The 24367-nt window shown below is 36.6% G+C and overlaps 1 protein-coding gene across 1 annotated transcript in view; it reads right to left on the reverse strand.

Moving 5' to 3' along the window:
• Positions 1-22653, reverse strand: part of FAM120B (family with sequence similarity 120B) — a 49176-nt gene extending 26523 nt beyond the window's left edge. The window contains exons 1-5 of the mRNA XM_010281807.1: positions 21634-22653; positions 18815-18995; positions 12937-13032; positions 5851-6023; positions 1839-1931 (exon numbers count right to left, since the gene is read on the reverse strand). Coding sequence (XP_010280109.1) covers positions 1839-1931; positions 5851-6023; positions 12937-13032; positions 18815-18995; positions 21634-22653 — 1563 coding nt within the window. The remainder of the gene's footprint in view (positions 1-1838; positions 1932-5850; positions 6024-12936; positions 13033-18814; positions 18996-21633) is intronic.
• Between the last annotated feature and the right edge of the window lie 1714 nt (positions 22654-24367).

Below are 24367 nucleotides of genomic sequence, written 5' to 3' on the forward strand. Positions count from 1 at the left end.
CTTTCATCGCTATTCTCTTCAGAGGGATTTATTCTGGCCCAAACTACTACCAAAGGCACTAGTGTGAATTTCAATAGAGTAAGACACGGAAGTACTCTACAAAATAGCCCGATACAAAAATTTCAACTGCATTATAGGAATCTTTTGTTGTTTTTTAGCACAGCAGAAGGCATTATGTGCTTACATAAGTAGCAGAGTGATGTAACTTTAGAAAGTACCTGCCAATAGCATGCATAAGTCCATTCCAACAACATACTGTCCATCTCAGAGTGATACATGATACAGCATAAGAGCAGCTTCATGTTTCATGTACTTTTACATCAACAGTGGAAGAGCAGACTGTATCTGATCTGCCATAAGCTTTGTGGGAAAGTTACAAAATTTTGTGAACAACTTTGAGTTAGTAGAATGACTGCTGAGAAGTAGTATTGATTAATATTATGTGTTTGGGTGCAACGCTCATTTATGTTTTCATAGAACCACAATACAAATGAATCGCACAAAGACATCTAAATCAAACACAATAAACTTCCAAGCATCTTAGAAACTTACAGAATAGCACCTGTAAGCACACATATAAGCTAAGTGTTCAACACTTCCTGCTTATGCTTGGCTTCCTTTGTGCTTTTACTGAATGACTGCCACAACAGACTTGATAAAATAATGATTCTTTCACTGTTAAGTGCAACACTACATGCAATAATGTCTTCAACAGAAATAAATCCTACATTTTTGCTGTTTTCCATATTGCCTTCATCTCATTTCTTCCTTTTTGTCACACAGATCTAACATTTGATCAGCTGCAGAACAAATTTGTGATGAATTCAGAAAAAAATGATAGAAGGCTGGACTTTCTGTTATTGAAACAAATTATGAAAATGGAATCACACAGTTTTTGTTATTTTGGTCCCCATGCACTAGAAACCAATGGATAGTAACAGGAGTTACCTTGCTATCAGCAAGAAGTACTTTTAAAACTCTAACATGGACTGTTCAGAGTGACAGAGAATTTATTGGAAATATAAGTAAGATTTTCAGAGTGAAGATACATTAAGGTTCCAACCATTTCTAAACCTTTCCCCACTACTTTTAAGTAAACCCATAACTCAAATAGCCATTGACATGTGCAGTCTGTACTGTACACTGTTAATACTCTGAATACAATCTCAAGCTATGAGATTGAAAATACTCTTGTAAATTAGATATGCCAGAAGAACTATTTAGATGGTTCTAATGCAACAACCATCTAGGAACCTGCTTTTCCACATGTGAGGTCAAGAAGATAGGAAAGGAAGAAACTGATTTGCACAAAGCATATAAAAATTTTAAAAACAAACTCCTGAACAATTACAGGACAGTGTGATCCAAGAGGTCTTCACTACAGTGGGCCACACTAGGTAACAAGACATTTTTTCTGGTTAGGTTTATGTTATATTTATGGTCTCCCACAAGTAGTAATGCTAAACTTTATTTAATGTAGTGATTTTCATACAACTTATGTCCCAAAACACTATCCTCAGGCAAAAAGAATGAAGCAATGTTGCAAGACAGGATTCACCATTACAAATTTTCCATCAGCTGGAAGTCTGGAAGCCAAGTCAGGAAGAAATCTGAGACTAATTTGCTCACCCTAGGACTGCAACCACTAGAAAATGTCCTTTCTGTTTTGTTCTTTTTACATGATTCGCATGAACTGTAGTACATGAAAAACCTATATATTTACCATGAATCTTGGTTCCCGTATATGGAAAAACTTAATTTAGAAGATTTTTCCCCAAAAATATTTATCCCAAAGTTATCATGAACATTTTATGTTACTGAATTATTCCAGACCATACCTGCAAACCTGCCAGTTGAGCAGCTGTCTTCCCTTTGAGGCAGAGAATGACTGCCACAAATGCATTTAAGTCCTCCAGAGAGAGGCTACTGACCTAAAACAGATGAAAAAATAACATATTATCTGAAGGCTCTGAAGAGGAACTTTATGAAAATTGGCTCCTCTAGCTCAAGCAAATCAAACTTAAATCAATGTCCTTATGAAGTTACGATGACTCTGAATGCATTGTCTAGGAAAAGACACCTAAAGGGAACAAAATACTTACTTTCACAACTTGAATGAAATGCATACCCCAATACCCATGTATAATGTATATACACAGATTTCCACACACCATAAAAATGCCCACCCTTCATGTACCCTTCTCCGCTTCCCCTGAAGTTTCCTAATAACAGGAAATGTCCTTGTCTCCATAACACTAAGCACAGTAAAAAAAATGAGATTTAAAAAAAAAAATTGCTTTATAATTAAGACTCAGAATAAAAAACACCTCAGTGAGCCACAGATGTGATGACCACTAGGATTACTTTCAAATACTTACATGGTTATCTGTTGGGAACATCAAAAATAATCTAAAATATTTCAATTACCTATTTTAAGCTAAATTTCAGGATTTAACAAAACATATTTGGATTCTTTTAGTTTTTTACGTTACAAACTTAAGTGGGAAGAACTCAAAACTATAAGATAACTAAACCTAAAATGTTCAAGTGGGAAAACGTAAAGGAAAATTCTAAATTCATTTATCAGTCCACTCTAATACTTCTATCAGAAAAGGGAGAATGGGGGCATTTACTGCTGTGAAAAAATATTCTGAGATTCTATAGAGGCCTATCTGTTACAAATGTTGAGGCTATAAAGAGGGCTCTAAATAAGATCCATAAAGCATTACAATTCTTTATCAGTTGGAACTCAAGGGAAGATTTCCCTAGCAAACGGTGGAAATATGCATTGTGCATTTGTAGTACAGTTAAAAGGCTGCCTAAAACTCTGCATTGCCTTTCTTTTAACAGCTTGATTTACAGGGAATGTTGTGTACATCCCGTTTCAATCCATTAACGGTTTCTATTAAGGGTATTAAAAAAATCAAAAAGTGACAGAAAAAAATGGAGAGAAATTAACAAAAAAGTATTGATATAAATCAATAGAAAAAAAAAAAAACAAAAAAACCCCTAAGATGCCACCTATAATTACTTCATTCATTTATTTGCTTAGGAGAAGTTACCCATTCTTTCCTCCTCAAGATAAAAATTATTCTACCACAACTGAGAACAACTTTTTTTTTTTAAAATCAGGCCTTGCTGCTTATCCCACTTTGCCCTCTATGATTCTGTTAAAACTTGCATAAAGCACAAGAAGGTGAGTGGTATCAGAAAAGTTTTAAGCTTTCAAAATGCTCCTTGGTATTCATTAACTCCACCTGGCTGCTAAGATCTGATAATGGCCCTACTTTACCCTGTATTTCAAGTCAGGTGTCACATTTGTGTAGATGGCAACAAGAGAGGTTTATTAAACCTGCACATTTTATACATTGCAGTAATAGAAAAAGTTATTTTCATGTACATAACAATTATTAATACTTGCACAGTTTTGTCCTAAGAAAAGTAAGTCAAAGATTGCTTACAAGTACAACAGCAGGAAAATGCCCCCAACAGATCAGCCAAAATGCTTATGAATGCCAAAATACTTCTTTAGAGAAGTATTTTATTCAGTAACTGAACTTGGTGAGTTATGACGCTTCCATTGTCAGATTTCTTCCAAAACTGTAAGAGCTTGAAGGAGAAATTTCCCCTTTCTTTGGAGGCTCCACAGTTTGATATTTGAACTCATTCACTCCTCCCCTAACTTTAAAGATAGATCTATTATTTTGTATTTTTTCCACTATTTTTGTTCTTAATTTGGACGATATTTGAATAGTACCCTCATTGAAAAGTTTACTTTTCAAATTGACACTTTCTTTATATAGTTAAGATTTGCTCATTGGAAATTTTTTCTCACTTAAAAAAAATGCATCTGAAGTTTATATTAAATACTTGCACATACATTTTGAGGAAGCCAGATAGGTTGGTCAATATGCTGGTTCCTGCAAAAAACTAAGTTTTATGTTAGATTAAATGATATGTAAGGAAATTTTTAAGAAGTTTATTTCTCCCTCATATGAGCTGAAGGAAATGCTGTTAGCCTACTTCAATGCAACCTACAATTGCTCAACTTAAAACACCTTCGGGGTAACAATCCACCTTCCCTCTCTTATACAAATGTTAAGATTAAAGCGTAAGGATAAGAATTAGGTCACAGTTAGACAAGTATTGTTTTCTCAGCTATAAAACAAATGGAAGCAGTATGGCCAGCTCAAAGCACAGTTGCTGACACTCTTGCTCTCATGTTTTCCTCTCAAACACCCCAAGAAAACAAATGGACAGTATCAGAGAACTAACCAAAGTTTAAAACAACTCAGTAATGAAAAACATTTTAATCCAAATCAGTTCCATCAACAGGGTAGATTATATCAGTGCAACTCAGAGGGCAGAAGAGAATCAGGAAAACAGAACAGGTGTTGAGAAACTGGCACTGCCATGAAAAATCTTCCATCAAACTAAGCCCTCTACATGATCTCTCTGCTGCTATTCTTGTTGAAAACATGAGATGCAAAACTGTTTTCACCTCTGTTTTTAACATCAGCCATTGGATAGCGAGTTCTGAAAACCATATCCCTGACAAGCATTTTTTTAAATTTTATTAATATGCTGTGCTCAAGGCTCAGTAAAATCCACATTTCTGTAGGCGTTTTGTCCTGTTGCTGCTCTTCTTAATCCCACTACAGAAACCCTTTCCAAATAACTCAGTAATCATGTTATGAAAGGGTGTAGAGGATAGCACAATAAATGAAACAGTGAACATAGATAAATAAATGAAACCGTGATTTCCTATCCAAATATGAAAAGCATGATATGTATCTTACTGAATTAAAACTGCAAGTCATGAAATGATGTTTAATAAGTTTCAACCTTCAAAAAACTTTCAATTTACATTCTGCTATACAAAGATTAAAGAAAAAAAGAGATATGGATCATTTTTATAATTCCCATATGTACTTCCTCAATGCATCATGTAAGTTTGAACAAACATGTATGAGGGAAAAAGAAAGGAAAAGGCAGAGAAAACTTGTTTTCATGTATCACACACCAGATAAATCTGTTATTGAGGAAAGTGAACTCTGAAAAAGCACAACAAAAGACAAAATGCAGTTCAGCGTAAGTAAAAGTACAACAGGTTTTATTAGATAAGATAAAGGCATTATAATTTTCTCATCCTCAAGGAGGAAAATCTGCTTGTGAGATCAGCATTTGAAAGGTAGCAAGTACAGGCAACATATTAAATACCTAAGAGAAATGTAAATAATGAAGCAATACTGCATTTAATCTCATGTTCCTTCTTCATATAATTAAGGTAGTCTGCAGACTGCCAAATATCAGGAATTATAACAGAATTGCTACCTAATGATCACCTATTACTCAGAACTTAATGAGAAGAGCCATATCCTCAGTTCTGGCTTGAAAATGAGTAGACTGACAAGATGGTGTGAAAAAGTAGTGAGAGCTGACTAAATATTTATATTGTCTGTTTGCACAGCCTGCACAGTCACCTGAGGGAATGTCTTTTTTTGATGACACAAAGGAAACACAAAAAGAGAAGCTTTAATTTGCAAACAGGTCACAAAAAGTGGGGGAAATCCCTCAGTTTATACTCTGTTAAACTGCCCAAGGGGCTTTGTCACGGGCATGTGAGAGTTATGATTAAGTACTAAAAAAACCCAAGTGCTTCTTGAACAGGATGATGCATGTTAAATGGAGTAATTAAAAATACTGTAATGCAGTACTATTATATTTGATCAACTATGCCTACAGTAAAGATGAAGAGAAAAGTCCAGCACAGGTTAGTAAGAAACAGTTTATTAGTCAATCATATCTGTCAGGGCTGCCAGCTGAAGAAAAAGTAACTGTCCCAGTTACCTGCATCATAAGATAGGCCAGCAAGCAGCAGAAGGCTGCAACAGGTGCTTCTAGAGCTTGGAGCTCTTCCATCTCGGCATGAAGGTGAAAGCATGCCAGAAATGTACTATACCGTTGCTTTTCCACGTCAGGTCCTTTGGCAAACCACAGTGTTTTCAAATTAGGTGTTCCACCTACAAAAGAAATCCATTATTTTATCTTGGCAGCAGCAAGATAAAACATGCCTACCTCATTACAATCTGAAAGGAAACAACTGTTATGCTCTTGGCACTTGCAAGGACCACAGGGTTGAAAATGAAATATATTTGACAAAACTTGGCATTTGGAAAAAAAAATTAACAAAAAATTTAAGGCCTGTAATTTAAACAAATTGTATTGAATACAGGCATGTTTAAGCAGAGTGGACTGAATTCAATTGTTACAACAACATAGAAAACTTTTGAGACATCAGGCTTTTACCCTTTGCAAGAATAAAGTTTACCTACAAGTACGTCCTTTCCCTTGGGGATCCACAGCAAAACATGAGGTTAACTTCATAAAACAGTGATTCAGCAGAAAACAACCATATCTGTTTCTTCTCTTTCTCTCCTGGAGCTAGCCTGTCAGGGGTCCTTGAAGGATCCTTGCATTGCCTCCCTTATAATCACCTTTTTTAATGAACAAACTGGTCACCTATGCCATTTGCTGGCAAACACGCATTCTCCACAAACCACTGTGCTGGTATGACTCCTCTGCAGTAGATTCCAGTTTGGGAACAAAAATCAAGGCTATCTGGTGTTTTGCACTCCCTAGGCTACTGTATGAAACACTGCTGTAAACACATACAAAAGAGCTGTCATCAGTTATGTACAATGTATCTTTCCAGACTTTCTATAGCGTCATTCACCCTGGTCTCTAAATCCTTAATACTTACCCCATGTTGCCATCTCCCAACTTGCGACACGTGTGAACTAATGTAAAATTTGCTCTCCATTTAAATTACATTTAATCCATTATCAAAATAAACACTAATGCACGTGAAATAACAGAACAGCTAACTGGTTATGCCTAAGAATCCCAATTAAAGACAAAATCCTCCCATAAAATACTGCTGCTTCTGTAGTTAAATAAAACGATGTGTGAATTTTAAATGTGGACTAATTAAGCTACATTTGGTAACACCTTTTCTTTTTTGTGTGATATGCAGCAGCTGTAGTCCAGTTAGGAACACTTGGTGATAATAAATGGTTAAAGTGACAAGGTGCTGAAATCTACACAGACAATGTTTATTTAACCAAGAAAGCCCATTAACCAAATGGTACTAATTCTTTGGAGAGGGGGAAACTAGAAGAGAAGTTAGTATTTTCTTTCTTCATCTCCCTGATGGATGTTTCTTTTACTATTTTTAAGACTAACTCTCCCATCTAAAGTTTTAACCATGTAAAGAACTACCATCATACAATCTGTATGTTTCTAACTTTAATTTGTAGGGCAATACATACATTAAGAAAAAACACCAGTTGCTTGGAGTTGGAAATGCAGGTTAGTGATAACACAAATACTGGCAGTGAGAGGGCCAGTACAGACAGCATAGTAAGACTCAGTTTACTGGTTTTGATACTGGTAATTGCTGCCTTAAGAAAAAAAAGAGAACAGCAGAGACTGACTTCCAGGAAGAAAAGCAACTACAACATGCATAAAAAACCAAAACAAAGCCAACTTTTCCTACCAAGGCCAAGCAACTTTAATGTGTGAGACAATTTTTACATGGGTAAACTCAAATAGTTTTGATGGTTTCTGCTTTCTAGAAGGTTCCAAATCAGCTGCATGCGAAGAGATACGCCAAGAATCAGTTAAAGGAAAGTACTCTTTCCAGCTGTACATTTTTTTTTAAATGAATTGCATCCAGGGGTATACCTAATAATAGAAATCCTTCTTTCTTCAGAGTAAAACCATGAACTACATCAATAATCAAGATTACATATCTATATTGAGAGAGCTCAACAAAAAATTCAAGACATCTCTTCCATAAACAGCTTCTTATACTTTCAGAAACAACATCTACTTGTGCCTGGGAAAAAGAGGTACTGATGAATTATGAGTTATTTACTCTGGGAAAGAAAACTTGACACTATCTCTTTGTGGAACATACCAACCAAAAGTGTTATTTTTCTGAAAGGATACAAGTAATTAAATTCCATGTAATACCCAAGAGCAAGACATTATACTAACCCTTAAATGAGAGATAAATAAAACAAAGAAACAAATACACTGAAGTTTAATGACTCTCCCATCATGTGTACAGTCAACAACAGACCTAAGATCCATATACAGTAAACACCTAAAACTGTTCTCTGCCCTAATTACATCTTCACAACATACTTGACAGCAATTAGAAAACACTCCAGAACAAGAGAAATTTACTCACATAGGGAGGAGAAATATTTTACTTTCTGAACACATCTAAATATCTACTAAATTAACCTAAAAACACCAAAACTGAGTAACAAAAGGGAAACAGAACAAAACATAGTTGTGTGTATATATATAAGTTGATACATCTTTACTATAATGATTAGTCATGAGAAAACTATCTATCCTACTGGGGTCGTAGGAACCACAAGTTCCAACGAATTACAGAGAGATACTCAAACATTGCATATGCTTATGGTTATTCTCAAAATGCACAAAACTGAAAACCATATTCAGTACTACAGAAACTGTATGTAGTCCTTGGGAACTCCAAGAAGAGCAACAAAGACCTCCATGGAGGTCAAGAGGTACTACCTGCCTAAACACAGAAATGGACAACCAACAAGTTAACAGAAAAAGCACCGATTGATTTTTTTTTTCCTTTTCACTCACACATTTAAAGACACTGTCATATAGAAAGCATCATGATAAACAAGAGTACTTCAAGGGAATACATAAGTATTTTTTTAATTTGTTTGAACTTCAATAACTGATGTATGAATACGCAATGCATGCAACAGTTGTGGAATGCATTAATACTATGGTATCGTTGAACTCAAGGCTTATACAAAGGTGATCCTCACATTCATACCAACTTAAAACATGTCACCATTGTGTGTATAGATATAAATGTATAATATTAACTGTTTATGTATATTTGAAGTGATGACTATAGAAATTTCATTTTATAACACCAGTAATAGAACTTTAACACTTCAGTGTTTTACACGCTCATGTAAATACTGAGCAGTATAAATAAGTTTATAAAAATGCACTTGCTAGGTACATTCCACATTAACTTGTCAACAACTGTGGCCAATTTTAAAGACGTCATAAACCCAAATGCCAATTAAATCTGACCATTAAAGAAGCATTCCAGAGACTGTAATTTGAACATAAGTGTATTCATGACATATTCCTGTAAGATGCAACGATTAGAATACTGAAAGTACATTGAAACTCCTGTGGTATAAAGCTACAATATCCTACACATTTTCAGAAATAAAATGAAATGCAGAATCAATATATTTCCAGTAAAGACTTTAAAACTTCCTCTGTTCCATATAAGCTGCACATATATCAAATAGATCAGCTGTGTTCACAAGATCTGGATGTTAAACAGTATTTTCTTGGATCACAGATCTTCTAACAAAATTCATTTCTCAGAGACTTTTTTTTATCAATTTAAATGCTACTCTGTCAATGTATGGGAAACATCATGATCACATTTATTTAACTGAAAGGAAACATTCCAGAATGCAAAAAGAGAGACAGAGAATGCAAGCAGATGCTAATTCAGAAGACTGTCTCCCAAAAAAAATGTATTTAAAATATAGTGTATATTATGTATATTTTAAGCGATCATCTTACAGCCTTTAGTATTCAATATTTCATTTTTAGAAAAAGCTAACATTCAATCTATCACCTGTAAGTTTTTCAGATGCAAGGCAGTTCTACTGTTTTATACACACACACAAAAAATCATAGGGTATTCTACTTTTTTTTTTTAAGATCAATGCAAAATTTAAAATATTTATGGTTATGCACATTACAGTTCAAAGTTCATATCAAATATTCTTTCTTCAGACTTTTTAATCTAAATATAATTCAATAGAGTCAGGATTTCCTATATATTCTCAGTACACTTCTAAAGTAGTTGTGATGATGTTATAATTTTTTCCAGAAAAGATAAAACAAAGAACTTTCACAGATTAATTGCACCTGTTTAAGTAGTTTCTGGTAATTTTTTTTTTTTTTAGTAACCTGATCTTGATTGACAGCTTTGAACTCTAACTTCCTATAACAACTTCTTTAAATTTAGCTCTAAATACGATCCCTGTCTGAAAAATGTGATGTGCTGTTGAGAACCTTATTTGGTGAATTAGAAAGTCTTGCTGTGGAAAATAAAAGATGCATGAGCGAATGTAAGGCATACAAATATGGACTGCAAAAATTTTAGAAAAATATTTGTTCACTGAAGGAATGACAACAGAGCACTAAAAATAAGCACTAGAAGTTCTCCTCCCCTTTTTTAATAGTCTGCTTGAACAGCCTTTCATTACTGAGTTAGTAAAGATTATGGCTGTGGAGATGCTGTTTTTATAAACTCCTCTTACATGGTTGCTATAAACAAACACAGTGATTTTAAATCCTGTTTATTGTCAATATGAAGGTGGGTTCTATGTGTAGCATGTTTGCAGAGCAGTAGAACCAGAATACATGAGATTAAGTGGATTCCTCTCCAGAAAGGGAGGAAGGTACCATACTATCTGTGAAGGAAACTTTCACAACAATAAATACAGTATATTTGCCATGCAAACTGAAATGTAACTACATAGGTATGGTTCATACTTCACTGAGTTTTGTTTGCTTGTTTTACAAAAGCAAACAAATTTTATTTTTTACAAATAAAACAATTGTACAGGACAGACCAATTAACTTTCACCCTGCATATTCGTACCCATTTGGAAAATTCCACAGCAATTTCATGATATCATCAAGTCACAGATTCATAGAATGGTTTGGGTTGGAAGGGGCCTTTCAAGGTCATCTAGTCCAACCCCTCTGCAGTAAGTAGGGACAGCTTGAACTAGACAAGGTTGCTCAGAGCCCCGTCCAACCTGACCTGGAATGTTGCCAGGGATGGGGCATCTACCACCTCCTCTGCCCAACCTGTGCCAGTGGTTCACCACCCTCATTGTGAGAAATTTCTTCCTCCTATCTAATCTAAACCTGCCCTCTTTTAGTTTAAAGCCTTTACCCCTTATCCTAATAGCAACAGGCCCTGCTAAAAAGTCTGTCCCCATCTTTTTTATAAGCCCCCTTTAAGTACAGGAAGGCTGCAATAAGGTCTGCCTTGGAGCTTTCTCTTCTCCAGGTTGAACAATGTAAGGTAAAGAGAAGGATGTTGTGGTGGACCATGTCAAAGGCCTTACAGAAGTCCAGACAGACATCTGTAGTTCTTGCCTTGTGCACTGATGTAGTCACTCCATCATAGAGTCAATTAGATAATCACTCCTAATAGTGTATCAGGAGTTTGTACTTTGTCTATGTAACTCATTTCTTTCCAAACAGTTCCTTTCAAAAGGATTCAGAAAAGGCCAATATCTAAAGAGCAACTGGTTTTCCCTCATCCTTCAATTTCGGTATCTAAAGAGCAACTGGTTTTCCTTCATCCTTCAATTTGAAGACTCTCATTAAATATATGAAGATAAACATACAATCTTAGAATACCTTAAAAGAAAATTTACTATAAAGCTAGAAAATTTAAAAAGTAGGTTCTAAAGCAATCCCTAACAAAACAAAACAAGACAAAAAAAAAAAATGCACATGCATTTCAGCACTTTCTGAATCTGGATTTAGACCAGATCAGAACAAGGACTGCTACAGAAAGCTCTGGGTACTGAGGGAACAAGCACTGGTAATTACTCTCAAAAAGTCAAGTAGATAATATTTTTTCTTAACAAGGTATCAGTGGTATTGTATATCAATGGAACTAATTCATTTCATATGAAAGACTAAAAAAAAACTCTGAGCTCCTGATAGGAGATGCTAGACAGAGGGAACAAGCTATGAGAGGAAAGATAGAGGGGTTATGACTATAGTAGCATGAACAAATGAACAATTAGAACAATTTTGCCTCTGAAATAAGAAAATTGATACAGTACTGTTTACTTCCTATCCTAAACTTGTATTGCATGACACAATTTACTGATAAAGGAATAGCGACATATGCAGTGCCCAATCTTTTCACTAAAGTGTATGATATTTCCTCATAAATGTAACAGATTCCTCATAAAACTAATTTCACTAAGAGTGTTCATGAATGTGTCCTTTACCGAAGAAAAGAAGATAAAAACACACAAAACACTTGATGCTTAAGATAGTAGAAATAGCTTCAGAGAAACAGAGAGCCTAATTATTTTTTTACTGAAAGTTGGATTCTCTTTTTGGGTGTCACAGGTGATCTAAAAATGGCCCTTTTTTATATTCTCTGCCAGCGACATATACAGTGCCCAATCTTTTCACTAAAGTGTATATTTCCTCATAAATTTAACAGATTCCTCATAAAACTAATTTCACTAAGAGTGTTCATGAATGTGTCCTTTACCGAAGAAAAGAAGATAAAAACACACAAAACACTTGATGCTTAAGATAGTAGAAATAGCTTCAGAGAAACAGAGAGCCTAATTATTTTTTTACTGAAAGTTGGATTCTCTTTTTGGGTGTCACAGGTGATCTAAAAATGGCCCTTTTTTATATTCTCTGCCAGTCTTGTTTAACACATTCTCTCAAACAGCTTAATAGAAGAATTTTAATATGGCCCTGCACACCACTTATCCTGGCCTCACAGCAGTATTTAGAATCTCTAAGAAATTGTTTGCATTTTAGAACTGATGTTTGAATTAGCACTGGGTTTAACAAGACATAGTAATAACATGTAGCTCAAAGCTGAATCCTATTATAATTACGCAGGGTAATTAAAGCAATTACAGGCATGCAGCATTTCCACTTTAGCACCTTGTTCTCCATAGTCATTTTGGATTCCATATTAAACACGTGATGATGAATTGTCTAACCCGATTTTAATGATGTCATTATTTCACTTCAAATTTAAACACATATTTATTCTACCTGGAATAGAAGGTTGTACAGGCTGTATCAGCTCCGGCTGCTGAAGCGGATTTCCAAAATAGACAAACCACTCTTTTACCAAAGGATAGGCTCCACCTAAAAAAGACAAAACAGGATCAGTAAGTCAAATGCAAATATTGACACTAGTGTTAAAAGTTGGAATCAGTGGTGATCAGGATTCTAAAGTAACAGAAGGCACTTCATAATGACTTGTTTGCTCAGCTTTAAAAACAAACCAAGAAAAATTAGTTTTTAGTATCTCCATGACAAATCATCAGAACAAATGAAGAGAGTTTGAATTATGTACTATAAACATGAGTTTGGTGTTGGGAATTGCAGCCAAAAATGTAAGTACAAGAATCTGTGGAAATCATTCTAAAACGGCTTTCAGACAATTTTAGGCTTTCCCATTGCGAGGCAGTTCAGGAAGCTGTGGAGGCATCTGGCATAGCTTAGGGACCTACATGAGCAACCTCAGTCTCTCAGGGCTGTCACACTGCCACATATGCAGGCAGTCCTTAATATGATTCTCCTCCCAACTTGCCCTGACATTTCCTGTGTCAGGGTTTCAGACAAAATCTTTATAAGGAGGCTTTGATGGCTATTTGAAATCTGACAGCAATGGAGTCATCCCACCATCAGATGCAGAGCTTTTACAGCCCATTGTTCCAGACCTTTTATCTAGTATAAAGGGACTGTTTATGCATAATAGCTCAAGTGGCTCCCTACCTTCTAGCCCCAACTCTGCCCCGCCCCCCAGTAAAGAGCAGGGTACCTCTTAAATTAAAAATTTCACTACTGGAGTTGTGCACCTAACTACTTGATGCTTTAAAAAGCAAAACCAAAAACCAAAACCCAAATGAAAATACCCCCAGAAAAAACTCAAGCATTTAAGAATTTTTGAAATGCAGTCCATCCAATTTCCAATAGGCAGCTCATAATCATTCCAGTTCAAGTCTTCATAAAAAAAACCCCCAAAACACTAGAATCATTACCATTGTTATACATGGTGCTTCTGCATTCTGTCCAGATTTTGCTTATGGTAACCATGTCATAGTCCCCTAAATTTCCACACTCTTTAGTCTGGTAAACAGTATGAAGTAAACACATTTAGCTAGTGCTGGGCACTTGGAATAGTGTTTTCAGATCTTTTCCAGGCAAATCTCAAAGCTTTTTTTTTTTTTTCTTCCCTTGTCCCTTTCCAGATACACAGAATTGCATCTTTAATTCCTTCCAGCTCTCACCCAGTACTGAAACCACTGTTCTTAAAAATTCCTGCCTTTTTTCATCAATTCCAGTCACCCTGCACTTCAGTACACAAGTATTTCTCATGCCACATTATGAACCCTAATCAAAAACTTCATCTAGCTTAAAACAAACCAAACAAATCTCTCCAATGCTCCCCTTGCCTCCACCACCCCAAAAAGTTTGGTCACATTTATTTCCTGATCTTCTTCATAGCTGAAATGACTGTTGGCATGAATGAATGGGTAGTGCGCTATGGTGCAAGGGCAGAAATTCCTCACATAGAGTTCTAGTGTCAGGGATAGGAGAGGGGGAAAACAACATAACAAAAGTTGTTTTACAGCCCTTCTGCTTCTTCCTTCCTTACCCATACACCTGCAGCACAAACTCCAATAAAGGTGAGGGACTGAAGAACCAACAGTGGGACTATGAGGGACAGCATTACACCTGGCTTGCCATGCTTCACTGTCCAAAAACTGATGACACTAAAAAAAAAAAAGAAAAATGCCTACACTAGGGGGAAAAAAAGGCACCTTAAACTGCACATTCCAGTAGCTGAATAGTCTTATGTCTTGATTATAAATCATTGCCTATGATAATGCTATTTCATGAACAAACCCCTCCAATTTAATGTTCCAAAGTCACTTTCAGAAATATTCTGATGTGTTTGCATTCTGTTTTAAGATTATGTAAAATACTCTGCTTTATTCAATCTATTCAGTTCACTCAGCCTCCCAAATTTTAGCCTGGCTTCTTAAGGAAGCAAGCCTAATACAATTAGGACATCTGTCTCACAATTAACTCATGGATGCACTGCTCTGTTTCAACTAAACCTGACAGATGAGAAGAGATTTCATATGTATTAGATCCCTAAACGTTTTGTGAAACAGGTGACTTAGCTGCCAGAGGGATCCTATTAGGGCACCAACTGAAAGAAAGGCAGGAAAGCCAAGTTACTTGTTGCATCCAAACGCACTGGATAGCAAATCAGTACACAGGTAGCTATGGAAGAGCTAGAGCTGAATAAAAAAGTAGATGGGATTTGGGGAGAGCAGAGGCAATAAGGAACATAGTTGAGAACACTGTATACCATATACTGCAGGAGGGAGTTGTCAAGGACATCGGGAGAAGTTAAGAGGATACTAGGAAGGAGTATGGAAATAAAAAGCTTTGCTGAGGGGAAGCTGGTGGGAGGATTAATTCTCTATGAGTTCCACAACTCGCAGAACAACTTATCTAAATGTCACTTGATTCCAAATGCCAGTGAAATACTATTTTTACATCACCCATCGAGCTCAAGCACAGTAAAAAGAGAAGTCAATAGGAAACCTCTAGTTTTGCTCTTTTAATCTATATCAATGTTGGTACAGGACATAGCACCACATCATCTGAGTGCTTTTTGCTATTATTATCCACCAGTAACAGAAGTATATGACCATTCACATAAATAGCCAAAAAAATATAGCTGAAAGCAAGGTCCTGCAAACTGACCATACATTAACATACCAAGAACAAAATAGAGACATGACTACTAAATGCCAACCCTCCTTGCATGGAAATATCCCTGAAAAAAACCAGTAATTTTCCAAACTTTTCCCCCCCCACAATGCACATTAAGAATATCATCAGTAAAATTAAAAAAATAACAGTTCCTTTGTAAATAGATTCTGAACAACCTGTGGAAACACTGCTTAGGCAGCCTAAGGAAAATTTCAACTACGTGCAAAACACTGAAAGATGAGACAGTTGGAAATAGGGTTATGTGTTATACAGGAGGGTGCTCTACACCTGCAACAATGCAAGTCCTCCTGAGTGGTCACTGGTGATAACCAGCAAAAATTCTGCTAACAGACTGTTTTGGACAGTGTCAAAGTGAGAGTCAGTCTGGCCTGCTAATGTTAGAACTGGGAGCAATGCCAGGACTTCCAGGAGCTGGCCGCATGCTTGGGCTACATTGCATAACCTCCTAACTGGCAACAGTCACACAGGTGCCAGTACTTCCATGGACTGAGCTAGTGCCAAAACCCGCCGGCTTTGTTCTGCACTCTTCACACACAAAAGAGAGAGTTTTGCTGGCCCATCAAGGTGCATTACTTACTGTTATTTTCCCCTCCTTCTTGAATTTTTCCAATAGTACTGGTTTTCTAGGAAAGATGCTAAAAGTTGACAATTTGTATATCCCTCTATGCAATATTCCACTTAATGATCAGAAATAGCTAAATTAATTACAAAGAAACCTTTAAAATACACAGGCAACAAATGCCATGCTATCAGGATCACTGTCAACACCCTATGTATTTTTGTAGGGTCAAAAATAAGGCTGTGATTCTAGTAACATTTCTGTGAGTAAAGGTATGCACATACTTACTGTATACCGAACTATGCCAAAGGCATAGCTTCCGTGAGCAATTCTTTCAGCAGCACTGCTAACTTTTTCAGGCAACCACTGATTTGCTCATTCCCACTCCCTGCCATTCCCTCAGGCTGTTTCACCACAGCTGTTTGTGGCTACACAAAGTTGGATGGAGAAACAAAACCAGGTTAGTTACCTGACCACACGAAAGGGAGGGAAGAACGAGAGGAGGTATTTTCAGTTCCTCAAACTAGGCCACTATGCAGCTGCACAAGCAGCTGCACCAGCACGACTGAGAAGTTGCACAGGGACTGAAATGAGTGGGTGTGCAAGAGAATTACTTAAACAGGCACTGAGAGCAAAATAAACGCTTATCACACTACAGCTTCAGGCAAAGTGGTCTATGTGAGTGATTTCAAAGCATATGACAACATCCAGCTCCTGTGGATTCTTGGGTCTCAGGCACCCTTGGAAATCTCAACTGAGACATTCAAAACTAACAGTTTCTTGTTTCAGAGTAGAGGAAAAGGTGTACATTATTTTAAACCTGCTTCTATGAAAAACGTTACTGCTACTTTTACTAAATATTGGCTGCTTTGCTATCCCTATTTAACAGTAAGTAAGCAGATGTGCAAACTGCAAAGAGGTCAGTTTCCAACACAGGAATCTTGTAATTGAGGGATCTTAAAGAATAAAAAAGAGGATCACTAACACGTACCTCTCTACTGCTAACTGGAACATTGTGTAGAGTTAGCCAAGTTAGCTGCAAATGAGCTACATCAGCAACTGTAAAGCAGTTAGAGGTAGATACATGCACTAAAATTGCAGATTTAATTGGTATGCCCATGCAGACACATTCTGCCTACCTTTCTGGAAGGGTTAAGGGTTGAAGGTGCACTATGATTTACTTTAGAAAATTATCTCTGGAATTTGAAGCATGAATTGAGAACAAATAATGTGTGTTATCTGTGGTTTTATTCTAAAATCACTTTCTTAAAGACTTCTTTCGCATTTAGATTTCATTTTCAATAAGATTCTAAGGTAATGTTTCTGTATTTCAATTCTAATCTTCTTCATCTGAGTACTACAAACACTGCAACACAAATGCAAATCTGCCTACTACCCTGCCATCTCACAGCAACAGTTGTTAATTAGAAGTTGTGGTCTGGGCGTTTCTGAAAACATCAGTGAATAACCTGCTGCTTAGAGGAATAAACAAAACCCAACCAAGTTATAACTGTCTACAAAATTTAGAGGCAGTAGGCCGAAAAATGAAAAATGACAGATGTGCATGATTACTGCTGAGATTTTTGTTACTCTCTCCAATCACTATGTAAACTCTGATTCAGTTTTTCCTATTTTTTTTTTCCTATTATGGCACAACTTCAACCTCTAGTTGCTGAAGGACGTCAGGTACTTAATTACCATCCTGTGCCTTTCTAACCGTATAGTTTGAATATTAGGTTTGATGGCGGTGCACCGTAATCAATAAAATGTAAAGTGATTACCAAGGAGAAATAAACATATTAAAAAGAATAAAAGTTAAGTACATTTTAAATTTTCAACTCACTGCCTAAAAGACACTGTAAAGATAACATTTAACTAATAGAAGTCTTAAGAACATAAAATTTGTCCAAAGATTGTGAATAAAGAATTCTGTCTTAAAGCAGAAGAATGGAAGCACACATATATATACCTGCTACAGAATCTGTTTATACCACTGGATAAAGAAATCATATTTTCTTGCACTTAGATGAAAGAACTAATAATCACTGGCACCAATACTTGCATTTGTATTACTACAGTAACTATATTTAACTATCCACCATTCTTAAAATTGCAGACTTAAAAATCAACAGAAGGTGAAATGGTAACAGTGCATTACTGTTTTGCAGAAGTGTATTACAACTCACTAATTCATCAGGTGCTACACTTATCAAAGCAACATAAGGTTTTGTATTCTCTCAAACTTTTAAAATCTTCTGAATGTCACTGTTTTGCTCAATTGTTTGATCATTAACATCTTCCACAATTTCCCATTTAGCAAAGAAAAAACACCCAATTTTTAAAAATGTCTTTAAAGCATTGACATTGAACAGCATGTAGAGAAACCGCAACTTCATTATCACATTTTCTCTTGATTCCTTAAGAACTACACTTCAGCTGCCCACAGGTTTTATCCTAAATGCCATGCTGATTCACTGAAACATTGAATTCAAGATTTCAGATTTCAAAATTGAAAGTATACTTGAATAATGATATAAGTAGTTTAATCCTTACCTTTGCCAGATTCCAACAAGACAGAATAAATATGCTGACGAGCAGGGCGGTAGATAAGTGCCTGTCCAGGAATCTCTGTATCACATTCATCTTCCAAAGAGTTGCTGCACTCAATCTTTCCATTACTCAGGATATTGAAGATTGTATAATTTTCAGATTGGATATGCTGTTCTTTCGCTAACTGTTTGTTCAAAAAAGGAAGAAGGCATTATCTCCAAAATCAAGAATGATCAAAAAGTAAGAAAATGTATTCACTGCTCAAGGAAATAGTACTTTCTCCATCAGTGGAAATGGAGAGAATGGCCAGGGAGGGATCAAGTGCTTTTTCAAACAACACAAGTATAATATATTTTCAGACATCTATCTTTTTGCGGACAGGAACTCCCAGAAAACCCATAATTATCCTTCTGAGTCCCTCCTTGACTTCTTAAAACTTGGGGTTTTTAATGACACTAATTTTTTAGAGAGTAATTATTCTTAAAACAAATTCTGAATTCAGACGTAGAAAAGTTAGCCACCCTCCTTTAGTCATGTGAAAACGTATATTCCCTCTTTAAATAGTGAGTGAAGGCATGACAAAACCCAAACTTTTAATTTTATTGCAATATGCACTCCATGACAGCCCCATTTCTTTATTGAACCATGTAGTTTACTGTGTGGTGAAATTAGAATATTCGACTTCACCACACTTTTACTTTGCAACAGCTCTTCCCCAAGAAAAGAAATACAATCTACTCTAGGGAGGAAAGCCAGGTCTGCAGGCTGTTGCTGAAAAGCAGAATCACAGCATCACCCATGCTGCATATCAACTACACACTGGATGCAGATACATCTGGCTACGGCAGCTGGCTACAAGCAGCCTCAGTACCAATGGGGACCGCTGGTGTAGAGCGGCTTAGATGGAGAAGCAACAAAGCTACTCGCAGCCAGCGTAGAATTTCAACCAGTAACATTGGTAACCTGGTCTTGCCAAGTGCAGAGCTGAGCAGACTTTCTCCTTCACAACCTCAGACCAAAACTATGGGGGTGTTCAAACAGCTGAGTAGAGCCAATTATTTCCACAAAGTGCCACTAATAAATTTTCCTGCACCCATGCTGTATGGTGAGCAGGCACTGAAGTTTTTCTGCTCTGCATTCCCTGCATGTGTCACGCTATCTGTATTATTTGGGTTGTGCCATCCATGCAGCTATCTCAGTCTCTTTCATTGGGAATTACCACTGGCCAGCACCAAATTCACTATTTCTACAGAATTCTGGTATCTGCAAGCCTGGGAACTCAGCAGGTCAAAGCTGCAGTCAATCACTGGGTCATTACTAATCAAAACGAATTCTACTGAAATGTCATAGTTTCACACAAAAAAAAATCTCACATGAACATAAAATCAGTGACAGGCTTCTGTGCACAATGCCAATCAACAGAGCATTTTGTTATAGCAATAAATTAATGGTTGCCCTGGAAGAAATACTTCAGTATTCTTAATATACATAAACAATGTAATCCCCCAAATCTGCTTTTGTGTAAAACAAAACCAGAGTTAAGTATTTGTAAGCATTATTTGAATGAAGCATTGAACTATTTCATACAAACCACTGCCACAGACAGGAAACCATTTGAAAATACCAGTTTCTTGCAACTTGACAATCATCTACACATCCTTATGTACTGAAAAAAATACAATGTGGTTTTAAAAGTATTACTATATTCAATGCTGTATCTTGAAAAATATTTCTGATTTACACCTAGAAAGTTATGAAAGTTATAGCTAGAAAGCTTATGCTCTTCTTTTCTGAGAGAAGCAGCAAGGTTGGAACTGAGCTATACATGTCATTTACATGCAGTTCAGACTACATGCAATGTAAGCAGAACCACATACAGGTTTCAAAATACGAGGCAAAGCACACACATTACACATAACAAATATTTAAACACCTATAATAGAAACAAAAGGCAAGTTAACATGTCTACAACTTTAACCTGTCATTTCCTTGGCCCAGGGACTGGCTTAACATAGGATTTATGCAGCAACAGTAAGGCATTCTTCAATGGAGTTTCTAAACATTATTTTATTACTACTATTACATAAACTCTGATGGAAGGTAGCTTAGTTTTCTATCAGCCAGGTAGGCTACCCCAGCTAATATATCTAAATGCTCAGAACGACCCAGCCTGATGGTACCATTTTTCACCCCAACACCAGCACATCTTTGCCCATTTGGGAAGCCGTAAGTGAAACATGCTAGTGCAGCCCTGCCCTTTAAGGATTAACAAGCCACTCAAAGTGCTTTTGGTTCATTCAGGACAATGAATCTGAAGGATAATTAAACCAAAAAAAATCAAAAAAATCACGAAATACAGATTTATAGGAAGTTTCCTCATCTCCTACACAAGACCAGATTCAATTTCTGCATTCTTAGCACAGCTCCCTTCGGTACCTTGACTGCATGTGCCAGGCACAGCCAAGCAGACCACTAACCATCTGTAGCTGACCTGTGGGTTCTCAAAAGCAAAAAGCTAGTCATTACATGGTGAAATACATGGGAAGTACACCTGTAGAGATGAACCAGCTACAGGCTTATGCAGGAGCTGCTCCTCATTATTCGACCTGCCTGATGCTTCAAAGAGAAGAACCACTTTTAATTAAATGTGCTGCACCTGCCCTCATGGTGATGCATGTAATAGTCCTAACCATGGCTGTACTTAACAGACAAAAGATTTTGCTCACAGAAATTTAAATCAGTAGGTTCAGTGTACTCATTACCAACTTCCACTAAGTAGTCATGACAATGAAGTGACCGTTAAGCTTCAAAAAACAAGGTACCTGAAAGATTTCCTTATCTTGACAGAGGGCTGTTTGTTGTTGAAGGGAGAACGTTTGGGAATTTGTTAAGTTGGGAGGAATCCATGGAGATTGCTGCCCGGGCAAAAGATAGGACTCCACTCCTCTGTAAAGTAGTCCCTGGTCTGATCCCAAAGGTAGCATCTCTTCCAAGTGTTTCAGGCTGCTGTACGAGCATGGAACTTTTGAGATGTAGTTTGCTACAGCTAAAAGTATGTTTGTTCTTCTGTTGTAGCTGTTATTCCTGTGGGGGCTGGTGACTAAACATTTATGCCAAAAGCCTTCCAACAAGCTTTCTGGAACAACATCATTGCCAAGCAAGCAAGCAAAGAGAGGGAGGTGTGTCAGACTAAGACCCAACGCATGGCAAAGATCTTCTCGAGAGTACATAACAGTGACCAGTCTGTCCAAACGGAGCTTCTCAATGGAAAAGTAGGGGCATGTATTATAGATAAGGTAGTCGCTATCTTGCCCAAGAATTCCTATGCAGTTATGTTGCAAACCATACGCAGCCACCTCAAAGTCTGCCTCTTGCAATGTGCATACTGTTGTTTGACCAAGGGACTTCAGAGCAAAACGTGTAAAAGTAGGCAAAGCTGAAGGAACAGTGAACATTCCTCTCCCTGGTTGTTTCCTGTGAGTCTTGATAAACTCAAATATTCTGGCTATTTCCTCGTTATTCTGCAACCTCCGTTTGATCCACTCATCTCTCTTTTTCTCTTCTACCACTCCATCAAAGTAAAACACCAACTTGATACCAGCTGCCATAAAAGCTTTAATAAAATTCTCTAAACTGGCAAGGTACTCCCGCCACTGGCCACCGCACACCCAGGACTCTGGTGTGTACCAGTATCTAACACAACTCATAGCATCTACTACGATAACAGGCGGGAAATCAGGATGATCGATGCGATGTTTTTCTGCCATCTCTCTCAGATCTACTGTTCTGCATGCATCAGGGCAAACTCTTGCCACAAATCCCTGCAAACCTTTAATACCCATGGCTGATCTCTGAAACTCAACAGCAGTCTGAAAAGAAAAAAAAAACAACAACATTCTAAAATGCAACACTGAGAAATGTAATGAAATTCTACAATTAAAAAACAAAACAAAACAAAACAAAACCAAACCACAAGGGAAACTCAGCAGTTATTTTTCCTCCTTTGGCTAATAGCTCGTTGTGTTGTCCTGGCCTTTAGACAGTTTGAAGCGGTTTTCTTCCCAATAACAAACTGGACATAAGTGCCCATTCACTTTGCCTTTTGTAACAGTGAAAACTGTAAATAGCAAATGGTTTTCATAAATAGGACTTTAAAAATTTCAGATTAATAGCGTAAAATATAGAAAAATACATACTGCTAGAAAAACAAGTATAGACATAATTAAAAGCTTTATAACATCTTAGCTGACAGCCTACCATACAGGAACTAATGGCTTGATTTTCACAATAAAAGTATACAAACATCTTTAATTGAAGTCAGTAGAAAAAAATACTGAATAACTTTGGAAGTAGTCTTGGACCTTGATTGTGCAAATGGCTCAGTTACCATCTGAGTTTATAGACAGTAGTCCATTGCTACAGCACCAGTTGCAATACCTTGACTTCTGCAACAGTTCTGGTAGTGTCAGTTCTGCTTTGAAGCAGAAAATCGATACATTTTACCATCCTGTCATGTGAATACATAATTTTCAAGACCTGTTTAAAGAATTAGAAGTTTACCTTTATTTTGTGAATCTACAAATCTGACTATGATTAATAGTGAAGCTTACATATAAAATGGGATTTCTAACATGCACAGCAATTTTGAACCAATCTATTTTCAAAGACACACATACAAACATTAGCTAGAAATTAAATAACTGAAAATGGAAAAAGCCTACTTTCAGTTTAGGAAATACCAAGATTGAAGAAAAGAGTCTCCAAATTCTGTGGCAGAATTTAACAGTACTCCAAATGAACCAATTTACATGTTCCATAGAGACAGAGTTGTGGGATAAAATTAAAACTGTTGATGACCTCCATTTTTATTTCTAGAAATCTCAGTGCGAAGAAGTTTTTCACAGCTTCTACGTTAAATGTGCTCTTTCTTCTACCACAGCATCATTTTATTTTAAAGGACCTTCCAATGAAAAAAATGGAGGTAACAAGCTCCATCAAGCATTGTTTTCTTCTTTATTCTCAGAAATTTTGTTCTGGTTTTATTTTGATTTTACTCGAAAGTCAAATCCCTTCACAGTTAAACAGTGAAGAAGTTCACTATGTTTTAATTAAATGGGTACAATTTTTCCTGTTTTTCACACTGCTGATTTCTGACATTCCAATTACAGACTGTCTCAGGAGTGTTACATTACAATATACATGCCTATGGTATACCAAAAGAAAAAAAGGGAGTTAAATTCACAAAAGTATTGTGAAGTGACAGCTTTTAAAGGTATTCCCTAGTCCTCAGCATTTAAATACGTAATACCCTGCAGACACAGTTTTTGAATACCATCCTCTTTAATCATAGAATAGTTTGGGTTGGAAGGGACCTTAAAATGTCATCTAGTCCAATCCCCTTGCAGTGAGCAGGGGCAGCTTCAACTAGACCAGGTCACTCCAACCTGACCTTGAATGTCTCCAGGGATGGGGCACCGCTCTGGGCAACCTGTTCCAGTGCTTCACCACCCTCATCGTAAAAAAAAGTCTTCCTTATATAATGCAGTATGAAATACA

Source organism: Phaethon lepturus, unplaced genomic scaffold, assembly GCF_000687285.1.
Source record: "Phaethon lepturus isolate BGI_N335 unplaced genomic scaffold, ASM68728v1 scaffold5242, whole genome shotgun sequence".
Lineage (NCBI taxonomy): Eukaryota > Metazoa > Chordata > Aves > Phaethontiformes > Phaethontidae > Phaethon > Phaethon lepturus.